At 54.0% G+C, this 16,562-nt stretch overlaps 1 protein-coding gene across 1 annotated transcript in view; it reads left to right on the top strand.

Annotated features, from left to right (window-relative positions):
• Window positions 1-15,100, top strand: part of LOC137544725 (non-lysosomal glucosylceramidase-like) — a 160,202-nt gene extending 145,102 nt beyond the window's left edge. The window contains exons 7-8 of the mRNA XM_068265820.1: window positions 9,318-9,509; window positions 13,269-15,100. Coding sequence (XP_068121921.1) covers window positions 9,318-9,509; window positions 13,269-13,496 — 420 coding nt within the window. The 3' untranslated portion in view covers window positions 13,497-15,100. The remainder of the gene's footprint in view (window positions 1-9,317; window positions 9,510-13,268) is intronic.
• The last annotated feature ends 1,462 nt before the right edge of the window (window positions 15,101-16,562 follow it).

Here is a 16,562-nt window from a genome sequence, read left to right as displayed (position 1 = left end):
GGCAGAGAGCCGTCTGTGTGAGTCATCTGTGCAGGCAAGGAAAGTCTGTGTGAGTCATCTGTGCAGGCAAGGAAAGTCTGTTTGAGTCATCTGTGTAGGCAGGGAAAGTCTGTGTGAGTCATCTGTGCAGGCAGGGAAAGTCTGTGTGAGTCATCTGTGCAGGCAGGGAAAGTCTGTGCGAGTCATCTGTGCAGGCAGGGAAAGTCTGTGTGAGTCATCTGTGCAGGCAGGGAAAGTCTGTGCGAGTCATCTGTGCAGGCAGGGAAAGTCTGTGTGAGTCATCTGTGCAGGCAGGGAAAGTCTATGTGAGTCATCTGTGCAGGCAGGGAAAGTCTGTGCGAGTCATCTGTGCAGGCAAGGAAAGTCTGTGTGAGTCACCAGTGGGAGTCATCTGTGCAGGGTGCCGTCTGTGTGAGTCATCTGAGCCGTCTGTGTGAGTCATCTGTGCAGGCAGGGAAAGTCTGTGCAGGCAGGGAAAGTCTGTGTGAGTCATCTGTGCAGGCAGGGAAAGTCTGTGTGAGTCATCTGTGCAGGCAGGGAAAGTCTTTGCGTGTCATCTGTGCAGGCAGGGAAAGTCTGTGCGAGTCATCTGTGCAGGCAGGGAAAGTCTGTGCAAATCATCTGTGCAGGCAGGGAAAGTCTGTGCGAGTCATCTGTGCAGGCAGGGAAAGTCTGTGTGAGTCATCTGTGCAGGCAAGGAAAGTCTGTGCGAGTCATCTGTGCAGGCAGGGAAAGTCTGTGCGAGTCATCTGTGCAGGCAAGGAAAGTCTGTGTGAGTCATCTGTGCAGGCAGGGAAAGTCTGTGTGAGTCATCTGTGCAGGCAGGGAAAGTCTGTGCGAGTCATCTGTGCAGGCAAGGAAAGTCTGTGTGAGTCATCTGTGCAGGCAGGGAAAGTCTGTGCGAGTCATCTGTGCAGGCAGGGAAAGTCTGTGCGAGTCATCTGTGCAAGTCATCTGTGCAGGCAGGGAAAGTCTGTGCGAGTCATCTGTGCAGGCAGGGAAAGTCTGTGTGAGTCATCTGTGCAGGCAGGGAAAGTCTGTGTGAGTCATCTGTGCAGGCAGGGAAAGTCTGTGTGAGTCATCTGTGCCAGTCATCTGTGCAGGCAGGGAAAGTCTGTGTGAGTCATCTGTGCAGGCACGGAAAGTCTGTGTGAGTCATCTGTGCAGGCAGGGAAAGTCTGTGTGAGTCATCTGTGCGAGTCATCTGTGCAGGCAGGGCAAGTCTGTGTGAGTCATCTGTGCAGGCAGGGAAAGTCTGTGCGAGTCATCTGTGCAGGCAGGGAAAGTCTGTGCGAGTCATCTGTGCAGGCAGGGAAAGTCTGTGTGAGTCATCTGTGCAGGCAGGGAAAGTCTGTGTGAGTCATCTGTGCAGGCAGGGAAAGTCAGTGCGAGTCATCTGTGCAGGCAGGGAAAGTCTGTGCGAGTTATCTGTGCGAGTCATCTGTGCAGAGAGCCGTCTGTGTGAGTCATCTGTGCAGGCAGAGAGCCGTCTGTGTGAGTCATCTGTGCAGGCAAGGAAAGTCTGTTTGAGTCATCTGTGTAGGCAGGGAAAGTCTGTGTGAGTCATCTGTGCAGGCAGGGAAAGTCTGTGCGAGTCATCTGTGCAGGCAGGGAAAGTCTGTGTGAGTCATCTGTGCAGGCAGGGAAAGTCTGTGCAAGTCATCTGTGCAGGCAGGGAAAGTCTGTGCGAGTCATCTGTGCAGGCAGGGAAAGTCGGTGTGAGTCATCTGTGCAGGCAGGGAAAGTCTGTGTGAGTCATCTGTGCGAGTCATCTGTGCAGGCAGGGAAAGTCTGTGCGAGCCATCTGTGCAGGCAGGGAAAGTCTGTGCGAGTCATCTGTGCAGGCAGGGAAAGTCTGTGCGAGTCATCAGTGCGAGTCATCTGTGCAGGCAGGGAAAGTCTGTGTGAGTCATCTGTGCAGAGAGCCGTCTGTGTGAGTCATCTGTGCAAGCAGAGAGCCGTCTGTGTGAGTCATCTGTGCGAGTCATCTGTGCAGGCAGAGAGCCGTCTGTGTGAGTCATCTGTGCAGGCAAGGAAAGTCTGTGTGAGTCGTCTGTGCAAGCAGGGAAAGTCTGTGCGAGTCATCTGTGCAGGCAGGGAAAGTCTGTGTGAGTCATCTGTGCAGGCAGGGAAAGTCTGTGCGAGTCATCTGTGCAGGCAGGGAAAGTCTGTGCGAGTCATCTGTGCAGGCAGGGAAAGTCTGTGCGAGTCATCTGTGCAGGCAGGGAAAGTCTGTGCGAGTCATCTGTGTGAGTCATCTGTGCAGGCAGGGAAAGTCTGTGCGAGTCATCAGTGCGAGTCATCTGTGCAGGCAGGGATAGTCTGTGTGAGTCATCTGTGCAGGCAGGGAAAGTCTGTGTGAGTCATCTGTGCAGGCAGGGATAGTCTGTGTGAGTCATCTGTGCAGGCAAGGATAGTCTGTGTGAGTCATCTGTGCAGGCAGGGAAAGTCTGTGTGAGTCATCTGTGCAGGCAGGGAAAGTCTGTGTGAGTCATCTGTGCAGGCAAGGATAGTCTGTGTGAGTCATCTGTGCAGGCAGGGATAGTCTGTGTGAGTCATCTGTGCAGAGAGCCGTCTGTGTGAGTCATCTGTGCAGGCAGGGAAAGTCTGTGTGAGTCGTCTGTGCAGGCAGGGAAAGTCTGTGTGAGTCATCTGTGCGAGTCATCTGTGCAGGCAGGGAAAGTCTGTGCGAGTCATCTGTGCAGGCAGGGAAAGTCTGTGCGAGTCATCTGTGTGAGTCATCTGTGCAGGCAGGGAAAGTCTGTGCGAGTCATCAGTGCGAGTCATCTGTGCAGGCAGGGATAGTCTGTGTGAGTCATCTGTGCAGGCAGGGAAAGTCTGTGTGAGTCATCTGTGCAGGCAGGGATAGTCTGTGTGAGTCATCTGTGCAGGCAAGGATAGTCTGTGTGAGTCATCTGTGCAGGCAGGGAAAGTCTGTGTGAGTCATCTGTGCAGGCAGGGAAAGTCTGTGTGAGTCATCTGTGCAGGCAGGGATAGTCTGTGTGAGTCATCTGTGCAGGCAGGGAAAGTCTGTGTGAGTCATCTGTGCAGGCAGGGATAGTCTGTGTGAGTCATCTGTGCAGGCAAGGATAGTCTGTGTGAGTCATCTGTGCAGGCAGGGAAAGTCTGTGTGAGTCATCTGTGCAGGCAAGGATAGTCTGTGTGAGTCATCTGTGCAGGCAAGGATAGTCTGTGTGAGTCATCTGTGCAGGCAGGGAAAGTCTGTGTGAGTCATCTGTGCAGGCAGGGAAAGTCTGTGTGAGTCATCTGTGCAGGCAGGGAAAGTCTGTGTGAGTCATCTGTGCAGGCAGGGAAAGTCTGTGCGAGTCATCTGTGCAGGCAGGGATAGTCTGTGTGAGTCATCTGTGCAGGCAGGGATAGTCTGTGTGAGTCATCTGTGCAGAGAGCCGTCTGTGTGAGTCATCTGTGCAGGCAGGGAAAGTCTGTGTGAGTCGTCTGTGCAGGCAGGGAAAGTCTGTGTGAGTCGTCTGTGCAGGCAGGGATAGTCTGTGTGAGTCATCTGTGCAGAGAGCCGTCTGTGTGAGTCATCTGTGCAGGCAGGGAAAGTCTGTGTGAGTCATCTGTGCAGGCAGGGAAAGTCTGTGTGAGTCATCTGTGCAGGCAAGGATAGTCTGTGTGAGTCATCTGTGCAGGCAGGGATAGTCTGTGTGAGTCATCTGTGCAGAGAGCCGTCTGTGTGAGTCATCTGTGCAGGCAGGGAAAGTCTGTGTGAGTCGTCTGTGCAGGCAGGGAAAGTCTGTGTGAGTCATCTGTGCGAGTCATCTGTGCAGGCAGGGAAAGTCTGTGCGAGTCATCTGTGCAGGCAGGGAAAGTCTGTGCGAGTCATCTGTGTGAGTCATCTGTGCAGGCAGGGAAAGTCTGTGCGAGTCATCAGTGCGAGTCATCTGTGCAGGCAGGGATAGTCTGTGTGAGTCATCTGTGCAGGCAGGGAAAGTCTGTGTGAGTCATCTGTGCAGGCAGGGATAGTCTGTGTGAGTCATCTGTGCAGGCAAGGATAGTCTGTGTGAGTCATCTGTGCAGGCAGGGAAAGTCTGTGTGAGTCATCTGTGCAGGCAGGGAAAGTCTGTGTGAGTCATCTGTGCAGGCAGGGATAGTCTGTGTGAGTCATCTGTGCAGGCAGGGAAAGTCTGTGTGAGTCATCTGTGCAGGCAGGGAAAGTCTGTGTGAGTCATCTGTGCCAGTCATCTGTGCAGGCAGGGAAAGTCTGTGTGAGTCATCTGTGCAGGCACGGAAAGTCTGTGTGAGTCATCTGTGCAGGCAGGGAAAGTCTGTGTGAGTCATCTGTGCGAGTCATCTGTGCAGGCAGGGCAAGTCTGTGTGAGTCATCTGTGCAGGCAGGGAAAGTCTGTGCGAGTCATCTGTGCAGGCAGGGAAAGTCTGTGCGAGTCATCTGTGCAGGCAGGGAAAGTCTGTGTGAGTCATCTGTGCAGGCAGGGAAAGTCTGTGTGAGTCATCTGTGCAGGCAGGGAAAGTCAGTGCGAGTCATCTGTGCAGGCAGGGAAAGTCTGTGCGAGTTATCTGTGCGAGTCATCTGTGCAGAGAGCCGTCTGTGTGAGTCATCTGTGCAGGCAGAGAGCCGTCTGTGTGAGTCATCTGTGCAGGCAAGGAAAGTCTGTTTGAGTCATCTGTGTAGGCAGGGAAAGTCTGTGTGAGTCATCTGTGCAGGCAGGGAAAGTCTGTGTGAGTCATCTGTGCAGGCAGGGAAAGTCTGTGCGAGTCATCTGTGCAGGCAGGGAAAGTCTGTGTGAGTCATCTGTGCAGGCAGGGAAAGTCTGTGCAAGTCATCTGTGCAGGCAGGGAAAGTCTGTGCGAGTCATCTGTGCAGGCAGGGAAAGTCGGTGTGAGTCATCTGTGCAGGCAGGGAAAGTCTGTGTGAGTCATCTGTGCGAGTCATCTGTGCAGGCAGGGAAAGTCTGTGCGAGCCATCTGTGCAGGCAGGGAAAGTCTGTGCGAGTCATCTGTGCAGGCAGGGAAAGTCTGTGCGAGTCATCAGTGCGAGTCATCTGTGCAGGCAGGGAAAGTCTGTGTGAGTCATCTGTGCAGAGAGCCGTCTGTGTGAGTCATCTGTGCAAGCAGAGAGCCGTCTGTGTGAGTCATCTGTGCGAGTCATCTGTGCAGGCAGAGAGCCGTCTGTGTGAGTCATCTGTGCAGGCAAGGAAAGTCTGTGTGAGTCGTCTGTGCAAGCAGGGAAAGTCTGTGCGAGTCATCTGTGCAGGCAGGGAAAGTCTGTGTGAGTCATCTGTGCAGGCAGGGAAAGTCTGTGCGAGTCATCTGTGCAGGCAGGGAAAGTCTGTGCGAGTCATCTGTGCAGGCAGGGAAAGTCTGTGCGAGTCATCTGTGCAGGCAGGGAAAGTCTGTGCGAGTCATCTGTGTGAGTCATCTGTGCAGGCAGGGAAAGTCTGTGCGAGTCATCAGTGCGAGTCATCTGTGCAGGCAGGGATAGTCTGTGTGAGTCATCTGTGCAGGCAGGGAAAGTCTGTGTGAGTCATCTGTGCAGGCAGGGATAGTCTGTGTGAGTCATCTGTGCAGGCAAGGATAGTCTGTGTGAGTCATCTGTGCAGGCAGGGAAAGTCTGTGTGAGTCATCTGTGCAGGCAGGGAAAGTCTGTGTGAGTCATCTGTGCAGGCAAGGATAGTCTGTGTGAGTCATCTGTGCAGGCAGGGATAGTCTGTGTGAGTCATCTGTGCAGAGAGCCGTCTGTGTGAGTCATCTGTGCAGGCAGGGAAAGTCTGTGTGAGTCGTCTGTGCAGGCAGGGAAAGTCTGTGTGAGTCATCTGTGCGAGTCATCTGTGCAGGCAGGGAAAGTCTGTGCGAGTCATCTGTGCAGGCAGGGAAAGTCTGTGCGAGTCATCTGTGTGAGTCATCTGTGCAGGCAGGGAAAGTCTGTGCGAGTCATCAGTGCGAGTCATCTGTGCAGGCAGGGATAGTCTGTGTGAGTCATCTGTGCAGGCAGGGAAAGTCTGTGTGAGTCATCTGTGCAGGCAGGGATAGTCTGTGTGAGTCATCTGTGCAGGCAAGGATAGTCTGTGTGAGTCATCTGTGCAGGCAGGGAAAGTCTGTGTGAGTCATCTGTGCAGGCAGGGAAAGTCTGTGTGAGTCATCTGTGCAGGCAGGGATAGTCTGTGTGAGTCATCTGTGCAGGCAGGGAAAGTCTGTGTGAGTCATCTGTGCAGGCAGGGATAGTCTGTGTGAGTCATCTGTGCAGGCAAGGATAGTCTGTGTGAGTCATCTGTGCAGGCAGGGAAAGTCTGTGTGAGTCATCTGTGCAGGCAAGGATAGTCTGTGTGAGTCATCTGTGCAGGCAAGGATAGTCTGTGTGAGTCATCTGTGCAGGCAGGGAAAGTCTGTGTGAGTCATCTGTGCAGGCAGGGAAAGTCTGTGTGAGTCATCTGTGCAGGCAGGGAAAGTCTGTGTGAGTCATCTGTGCAGGCAGGGAAAGTCTGTGCGAGTCATCTGTGCAGGCAGGGATAGTCTGTGTGAGTCATCTGTGCAGGCAGGGATAGTCTGTGTGAGTCATCTGTGCAGAGAGCCGTCTGTGTGAGTCATCTGTGCAGGCAGGGAAAGTCTGTGTGAGTCGTCTGTGCAGGCAGGGAAAGTCTGTGTGAGTCGTCTGTGCAGGCAGGGATAGTCTGTGTGAGTCATCTGTGCAGAGAGCCGTCTGTGTGAGTCATCTGTGCAGGCAGGGAAAGTCTGTGTGAGTCATCTGTGCAGGCAGGGAAAGTCTGTGTGAGTCATCTGTGCAGGCAAGGATAGTCTGTGTGAGTCATCTGTGCAGGCAGGGATAGTCTGTGTGAGTCATCTGTGCAGAGAGCCGTCTGTGTGAGTCGTCTGTGCAGGCAGGGAAAGTCTGTGTGAGTCATCTGTGCGAGTCATCTGTGCAGGCAGGGAAAGTCTGTGCGAGTCATCTGTGCAGGCAGGGAAAGTCTGTGCGAGTCATCTGTGTGAGTCATCTGTGCAGGCAGGGAAAGTCTGTGCGAGTCATCAGTGCGAGTCATCTGTGCAGGCAGGGATAGTCTGTGTGAGTCATCTGTGCAGGCAGGGAAAGTCTGTGTGAGTCATCTGTGCAGGCAGGGATAGTCTGTGTGAGTCATCTGTGCAGGCAAGGATAGTCTGTGTGAGTCATCTGTGCAGGCAGGGAAAGTCTGTGTGAGTCATCTGTGCAGGCAGGGAAAGTCTGTGTGAGTCATCTGTGCAGGCAGGGATAGTCTGTGTGAGTCATCTGTGCAGGCAGGGAAAGTCTGTGTGAGTCATCTGTGCAGGCAGGGATAGTCTGTGTGAGTCATCTGTGCAGGCAAGGATAGTCTGTGTGAGTCATCTGTGCAGGCAGGGAAAGTCTGTGTGAGTCATCTGTGCAGGCAAGGATAGTCTGTGTGAGTCATCTGTGCAGGCAAGGATAGTCTGTGTGAGTCATCTGTGCAGGCAGGGAAAGTCTGTGTGAGTCATCTGTGCAGGCAGGGAAAGTCTGTGTGAGTCATCTGTGCAGGCAGGGAAAGTCTGTGTGAGTCATCTGTGCAGGCAGGGAAAGTCTGTGCGAGTCATCTGTGCAGGCAGGGATAGTCTGTGTGAGTCATCTGTGCAGAGAGCCGTCTGTGTGAGTCATCTGTGCAGGCAGGGAAAGTCTGTGTGAGTCGTCTGTGCAGACAGGGAAAGTCTGTGTGAGTCATCTGTGCAGGCAGGGAAAGTCTGTGTGAGTCGTCTGTGCGAGTCCTCTGTGCAGGCAGGGAAAGTCTGTGTGAGTCATCTGTGCAGGCAGGGAAAGTCTGTGTGAGTCATCTGTGCAGGCAGGGAAAGTCTGTGTGAGTCATCTGTGCGAGTCCTCTGTGCAGGCAGGGAAAGTCTGTGTGAGCCGTCTGTGCAGGGCAAAAGAGAGAATCGCCACACTGCTCTACTCTACCGCTCAGTGGGCTGCGGTAATTTACCGACCTCCAAGGGCAGCTGGGGAAATCTCTATGAATGAGCACACAGACCGGGAAAATACCGAGTGCAGTATTTTCCCGACAAGATTTTTTGATCGCACTGCTGTTTATGAATCGAGGCCTATGAGTTGCAGTGTTTTCCAATTTATGCTCAAAATCCTCCTAGGAGGGGGTGGTCTGTCATTGGTGGGTAATTCAGAGGGGGCCGGCGTTGCCACACCCCCAAACCAGCTTCATCACAGGCACATTGCCAGCAGGCGGACTTCAGTCCTCCAAATCCCATCTTCACGAGAGCCTGCTGCTGCTAACCAGAGGACCATGTGGTTAGCGGCCATCTTGGAACTGTAACATCTGCTTGGATTACAAAATATACCTAAAGGCCTCTGATTCTGAAACCAAGGACTTTGCATTTATTCTCCCAGAAGGAAACATTCCCACACAGACTGCATTTCGGCTCAGTAAACCTTTCACCATTATTCCCTTTTATTTTAAACTTTGTGTGTATATGTTATCTAGTGTATGTAAATGTGTGTAATGCATTTTTGTCACTAAAACGTTTTACGGTTATGACCTGTTCCTGAACATACACAATCGTAATTACTCCTCCGAAACCGTTGTGTTCTAGAGTATCTTGTATTCTTGAATCGGGCACAGATGGACAGATATGGCGCCGATCCCTGCATACAGCTAAGGGTTAACTTATGTTTGCAGTGCGCTAATATATTTACAGTCATGTGCTGACTCACATGTGGTGGCAAGTATTTGAATTGTATGTGTGTGGTGAATCCTTTGGAGTCAGTACGCTCCTCTCGGCTAGTCGGTTCATAGATTGCGAATCCACATATGGCATCTATGCGCAAAGCGACAGTGAGATAGGGTTTCTGACTCTGAGCGATTGACCTGATCAGGTACCGGCCCGTGCGGTCTATGACAGTGAGATGTTGGGGGAGGAGTCTCTGGTCTGTGGACACAGTGGGGTGAGATGTTGGGGGAGGAGTCTCTTGGCTTTGGACACAGTGAGGTGAGATGTTGGGGGAGGGGTCTCTGGGCTGTGGACACTGAGGTGAGATGTTGGGGGAGGAGACTCTGGGCTGTGGACACAGTGAGGTGAGATGTTGGAGGAGGGGTCTCCGGGATGCGGACACAGGGGAGATGTTGGGGGAGCAGTCTCTGGGTTGTGGACACAGTGAGGTGAGATGTTGTGGGAGGGGTCTCCGGGATGCGGACGCAGGGGAGATGTTGGGGGAGGAGTCTCTGGGCTGTGGACAAAGTGAGGTGAGATGTTGTGGGAGGGGTCTCCGGGATGCGGATACAGGGGAGATGTTGGGGGAGGAGTCTCTGGGCTGTTACCCCTCTGAAGATGTTCTCCTGCCATTGTAGGTGTTCCCGGGTGCCCATGTGGTCAGTGCTTTGAGGACCATCTTTGAATTGAACGTGAAGCAGTTTGCGGATGGACAGATGGGCGCAGTGAATGGGATGCGTCCCGATGGGACTGTGGATAAATCCAGTGTCCAGTCAGATGAAGTGTGGATTGGAGTGGTTTATGGACTGGCAGCCACCATGATACACGAGGTAACTCCTTATAGGTTGTTTCACATCACATGACTGGTGACAGGAAGTGTCCCCTCTCCTCTTTCCACCTTTCTTTGCTGCACACACTTGGCCCTGCCCACCATTAATCTTCCACACTTTCCCCATATCTAGCCTGGCACACCCACCCTACTCCCCACAGCAGGGTATCTAGCCTGGCACACCCACCCTACTCCCCACAGCGGGGTATCTAGCCTGGCACACCCACCCTACTCCCCACATCGGGGTATCTAGCCTGGAACACCCACCCTGCTCTCCACAGCGGGGTATCTAGCCTGGCACACCCACCCTACTCCCCACAGTGGGGTATCTAGCCTGGCACACCCACCCTACTCCCCACAGCGGGGTGTCTAGCCTGGAACACCCACCCTACTCCCCACAGCGGGGTGTCTAGCCTGGCACACTCACCCTACTCTCCACAGCGTTGTATCTAGCCTGGCACACCCACCCTACTCCCCACAGCGTTGTATCTAGCCTGGCACACCCACCCTACTCCCCACAGCGGGGTGTCTAGCCTGGCACACCCACCCTACTCCCCACAGCGTTGTATCTAGCCTGGCACACCCACCCTACTCCCCACAGCGGGGTATCTAGCCTGGCACACCCACCCTGCTCCCCACAGCGGAGTATCTAGCCTGGCACACCCACCCTACTCTCCACATCGGGGTATCTAGCCTGGCACACCCACCCTACTCTCCACAGCGGAGTATCTAGCCTGGCACACCCACCCTACTCCCCACAGCGGGGTATCTAGCCTGGCACACCCACCCTACTCTCCACATCGGGGTATCTAGCCTGGCACACCCACCCTACTCTCCACAGCGTTGTATCTAGCCTGGCACACCCACCCTACTCTCCACAGCGTTGTATCTAGCCTGGCACACCCACCCTACTCTCCACAGCGTTGTATCTAGCCTGGCATACCCACCCTACTCCCCACAGTGGGGTATCTAGCCTGGCACACCCACCCTACTCTCCACAGCGTTGTATCTAGCCTGGCACACCCACCCTACTCCCCACAGTGGGGTATCTAGCCTGGCACACTCACCCTACTCTCCACAGCGTTGTATCTAGCCTGGCACACCCACCCTACTCCCCACAGCGGGGTATCTAGCCTGGCACACCCACCCTACTCCCCACAGTGGGGTATCTAGCCTGGCACACCCACCCTACTCCCCACAGCGGGGTATCTAGCCTGGCACACCCACCCTACTCCCCATAGCGGGGTATCTAGCCTGGCACACCCACCCTACTCTCCACAGCGGGGTATCTAGCCTGGCACACCCACCCTACTCCCCACAGCGGGGTATCTAGCCTGGCACACCCACCCTACTCCCCACAGCGGGGTATCTAGCCTGGCACACCCACCCTACTCCCCACATCGGGGTATCTAGCCTGGCACACCCACCCTACTCCCCACAGCGGGGTATCTAGCCTGGCACACCCACCCTACTCTCCACACTGGATTGCTTCTTCCTCTTCCTTCAGGTTCCTGTTACCTCTTATACTTCACCTTTCAGAAATGATTACTTGTCTTCCATTCCCCTCTATTATCACTGGCCCCTGATACCGCCTGCCCCACCCCCTCTACCATCACTGATACCGCCTGCCCCACCCCCTCTACCATCACTGATACCACCTGCCCCACCCCCTCTACCATCACTGATACCGCCTGCCCCACCCCCTCTACCATCACTGATACCTCCTGCCCCACCCCCTCTACCATCACTGATACCACCTGCCCCACCCCCTCTACCATCACTGATACCTCCTGCCCCACCCCCCTCTACCATCACTGATACCTCCTGCCCCACCCCCCTCTACCATCACTGATACCACCTGCCCCACCCCCTCTACCATCACTGATACCACCTGCCCCACCCCCTCTACCATCACTGATACCTCCTGCCCCACCCCCCTCTACCATCACTGATACCTCCTGCCCCACCCCCCTCCACCATCACTGATACCACCTGCCCCACCCCCTCTACCATCACTGATACCGCCTGCCCCACCCCCCTCTACTATCACTGATACCGCCTGCCCCACCCCCTCTACCATCACTGATACCTCCTGCCCCACCCCCTCTACTATCACTGATACCTCCTGCCCCACCCCCTCTACCATCACTGATATCGCCTGCCCCACCCCCTCTACCATCACTGATACCGCCTGCCCCACCCCCTCTACCATCACTGATACCTCCTGCCCCACCCCCCTCTGCCATCACTGATACCGCCTGCCCCACCCCCTTTACCATCACTGATACCTCCTGCCCCACCCCCTCTACCATCACTGATACCTCCTGCCCCACCCCCCTCTACTATCACTGATACCGCCTGCCCCCCCCTCTACCATCACTGATACCGCCTGCCCCCCCCTCTACCATCACTGATACCGCCTGCCCCACCCCCTCTACCATCACTGATACCTCCTGCCCCCCCCCCCCCCCACCATCACTAATACCTCCTGCCCCACCCCCTCTACCATCACTGATACCTCCTGCCCCACCCCCTCTACCATCACTGATACCTCCTGCCCCACCCCCTCTACCATCACTGATACCTCCTGCCCCACCCCCTCTACCATCACTGATACCGCCTGCCCCACCCCCTCTACTATCACTGATACCGCCTGCCCCACCCCCTCTACTATCACTGATTTTGCCTGCCCCACCCCCTCTACCATCACTGATACCGCCTGCCCCACCCCCTCTACTATCACGGATACCGCCTGCCCCACCCCCTCTACCATCACTGATATCGCCTGCCCCACCCCCTCTACTATCACTGATACCGCCTGCCCCACCCCCTCTACCATCACTGATTTTGCCTGCCCCACCCCCTCTACTATCACTGATACCGCCTGCCCCACCCCCTCTACCATCACTGATTTTGCCTGCCCCACCCCCTCTACCATCACTGATATCGCCTGCCCCACCCCCTCTACTATCACTGATACCGCCTGCCCCACCCCCTCTACCATCACTGATTTTGCCTGCCCCACCCCCTCTACTATCACTGATACCGCCTGCCCCACCCCCTCTACCATCACTGATTTTGCCTGCCCCACCCCCTCTACCATCACTGATACCGCCTGCCCCACCCCCTCTACTATCACTGATACCGCCTGCCCCACCCCCTCTACCATCACTGATATCGCCTGCCCCACCCCCTCTACTATCACTGATACCTCCTGCCCCACCCCCTCTACCATCACTGATACCGCCTGCCCCACGCCCTCTACCATCACTGATTTTGCCTGCCCCACCCCCTCTACCATCACTGATACCGCCTGCCCCACCCCCTCTACTATCACTGATACCGCCTGCCCCACCCCCTCTACCATCACTGATATCGCCTGCCCCACCCCCTCTACTATCACTGATACCTCCTGCCCCACCCCCTCTACCATCACTGATATCGCCTGCCCCACCCCCTCTACTATCACTGATACCGCCTGCCCCACCCCCTCTACCATCACTGATATCGCCTGCCCCACCCCCTCTACTATCACTGATACCTCCTGCCCCACCCCCTCTACCATCACTGATACCGCCTGCCCCATCCCCTCTACCATCATTGATACCTCCTGCCCCCCCCCCCCCCCCACCATCACTGATACCTCCTGCCACACCACAAGCCAAATATCTCACTTGCTCTCCTTGTCATTGGTCAGTCCCATATGAGGCAACAGATATGCTTCTGTGAAGGTTGATCTAGTGATGTGTTCTGTCCACAGGGGCTGCTGGAGGAAGGAATGACCACTGCAGAAGGATGTTACCGCACAGTATGGGAGCGGCTGGGAATGTCCTTCCAGACTCCAGAGGCATACTGCGAGAAGGACGTCTTCCGCTCCCTGGCATACATGCGTCCGCTCAGCATATGGTCCATGCAGCTGGCACTGGATGAACGGGCTCGACAATGTCTGGAAATGGCCAATGGGGACACACAACAGCATAGTCAATGATTTGCCCTGTGTAAAGAGACATTGGGTAAGACTGTGAGACAACACCTGCCAATCGGATAACAATCTTCCAATCTGTATTTATTTCTTACCAGTGATTCTATCACCATATTCCTGTGGAGGAGGTGGTTTACTTGCTGTGTTCATCTCTCTTACGTCTTTCTGGAATGAAAGGAAGAGTGAGAAACCTCACAAGCTATCTGTGTTACTGGTAATTTCCTTACTCTACCTTGGGAGGAAGGTGTCTGTCAGTGGTGGCAGCGGTGGGATATCTCACAGCTTGGTGTGCGATGCAGACCTGTTCCTCCAGAAGGCAACACTGGGAAACCTCACATCTGACTTCCCACATCCAGGACACTTTGTTACCACCTGTTGTCCCTGCAGTGGAAGATTTCTATCAGCAGTGGGATAACTTGCAATGTGATGTCTTACAGCTCAGTGTACAATGCAAACCTTCGGTTCCTCCAGAAGGCAGCGCTGGAACGCCTCACATATGACTTCTCACATCCAGGACACTTTGTTACCACCTGTTTCCCCTGCAGTGGAAGGTGTCTTTTCAGTGGTGGCAATGGTGATGTCTCAGTACAGTGTGCAATGCAGACCTGCTCCTCCAGCAGGCAGCACTGGGAAATCTCACATCCAGGACACTTTGTTACCACCTGTTGTCCCTGCAGTGGAAGATTTCTATCAGCAGTGGGATAACTTGCAATGTGATGTCTTACAGCTCAGTGTACAATGCAAACCTTCGGTTCCTCTAGAAGGCAGCGCTGGAACGCCTCACATCTGACTTCTCACATCCAGGACACGTGGTTACCACCTGTTGTCCCTGCAGTGGAAGGTGTCTTTTCAGTGGTGGCAGCGGTGGGATATCAGATGGGTCTGGTGTCTCTTGGCACAGTAACTGTGAAATTTGTTAGTGTCTTCTTCAATTTTTGTATATTTGAATCAATGCTGCTGTGTTATATGTCAATCAGTGGAGGAGAGGCCCCTCCCCCTCCAGTCAGATCATGATGCCAGTATTTGGATATTGGTAGTGATGGTGCTGAGATTCTCCTGTGATCACACTACAGCCTGCAGTGAGGAGGGAAGAAGGCAAGCCTGACTAGTGTGTGTCATCTGCACTGACTATTGTATTATCAGCTGTATTATACATTATAGCATGTATTATAGGCTGTATTATACACTATAGCATGTATTATAGGGTGTATTATACACTATGGGATGTATTATACACTATAGCATGTATTATCGGCTGTATTATACACTATAGCATGTATTATAGGGTGTATTATACATTATAGCATGTATTATGGGGCCTCTCTTGTACACTATAGGATGTATTATCAGCTGTATTATACATTATAGCATGTATTATCAGCTGTATTATACATTATAGCATGTATTATGGGGCCTCTCTTGTACATTATAGCATGTATTATCAGCTGTATTATACACTATAGGATGTATTATCAGTTGTATTATACACTATAGGATGTATTATGGGGCCTCTGTTGTACATTATAGCATGCATTATCCATTATAGCATGTATTATCTGCTGTATTATACAGGATGGGCCATTTATATGGATACACCTTAAAGGGAAGGTTCAGGGAGGGGAGTAAAAAAATAAAAATCAATTTCCACTTACCTGGGGCTTCCTCCAGCCCGTGGCAGGCAGGAGGGGCCCTCGCCGCCGCTCCGCAGGCTCACGGTGGCCGACCCGTCCTGGCCAGGCCGGCTGCCAGGTCGGGCTCTTCTGCGCTCCAAGGCCTGGCACTTCTGCGTCCCACGCCGGCGCGCTGACGTCATCGGATGTCTGCCAGGCTGTACTGCGCAGGCGCAGTAGTTCTGCACCTGCGCAGTACAGCCCGGCGGACATCCGGTGACTTCAGCGCGCCGGCGTGGGACGCAGAAGAGCCCGTCATTGGAGCGCAGAAGAGCCCGACCTGGCAGCCGGCCTGGCCAGGTCGGGTCGGCCACCGGAGACCACCGGGAGCCTGCGGAGCGGCGGCGAGGGCACCTCCTGCCTGCCACGGGCTGGAGGAAGCCCCAGGTAAGTGGAAATTGTTTTTTTATTTTTTTACCCCCCTCCCTGAACCTTCCCTTTAATAAAAAAAGGAATGCTTGGTTATATTAATTTCCTGTTTGTGGCACGTTAATATATGTGAGGGGGAAAACTTTTCAAGTTGGGTCGTGACCAGGACGGCCATTTTGAATCCAACTTTTGTTTTTTCAATAGGAAGAAGGTCATGTGACACATCAAACTTATTGGGAATTTCACAAGAAAGACAATGGTGTGCTTGGTTTTAACATAACTTCATTCTTTCATGAGTTATTTACAAGTTTCTGACCACTTATGTGTGGTTCAAGGGCTGCCCATTGTGTTGGATTGTCAATGCAACCCTCTTCTCCCGCTCCTCACACACTGATAGCAACACCGCAGGAGAAATGCCAGCACAGGCTTCCAGTATCCGTACCCTCTTCTCCCACTCCTCACACACTGATAGCAACACCGCAGGAGAAATGCCAGCACAGGCTTCCAGTATCCGTACCCTCTCCTCCCACTCCTCACACAATGATAGCAACACCGCAGGAGAAATGCCAGCACAGGCTTCCAGTATCCGTACCCTCTCCTCCCAGTCTTCACACACTGATAGCAACACCGCAGGAGAAATGCCGGCACAGGCTTCCAGTATCCGTACCCTCTCCTCCCACTCCTCACACACTGATAGCAACACCGCAGGAGAAATGCTAGCACAGGCTTCCAGTATCCGTGCCCTCTCCTCCCAGTCGTCACACACTGATAGCAGCACCGCAGGAGAAATGCCAGCACAGGCTTCCAGTATCCGTACCCTCTCCTCCCACTCCTCACACACTGATAGCAACACCGCAGGAGAAATGCCAGAACAGGCTTCCAGTATCCGTACCCTCTTCTCCCTCTCCTCACGCACTGATAGCAACACTGCAGGAGAAATGCCAGCACAGGCTTCCAGTATCCGTACCCTCTCCTCCCACTCCTCACACACTGATAGCAACACTGCAGGAGAAATGCTAGCACAGGCTCCCAG

The sequence above is a fragment of the Hyperolius riggenbachi genome, chromosome 1 (assembly GCF_040937935.1).
Source record: "Hyperolius riggenbachi isolate aHypRig1 chromosome 1, aHypRig1.pri, whole genome shotgun sequence".
In the NCBI taxonomy this organism is placed as follows: Eukaryota; Metazoa; Chordata; class Amphibia; order Anura; family Hyperoliidae; genus Hyperolius; species Hyperolius riggenbachi.
This window is presented reverse-complemented; position numbering and strand designations above follow the sequence as displayed.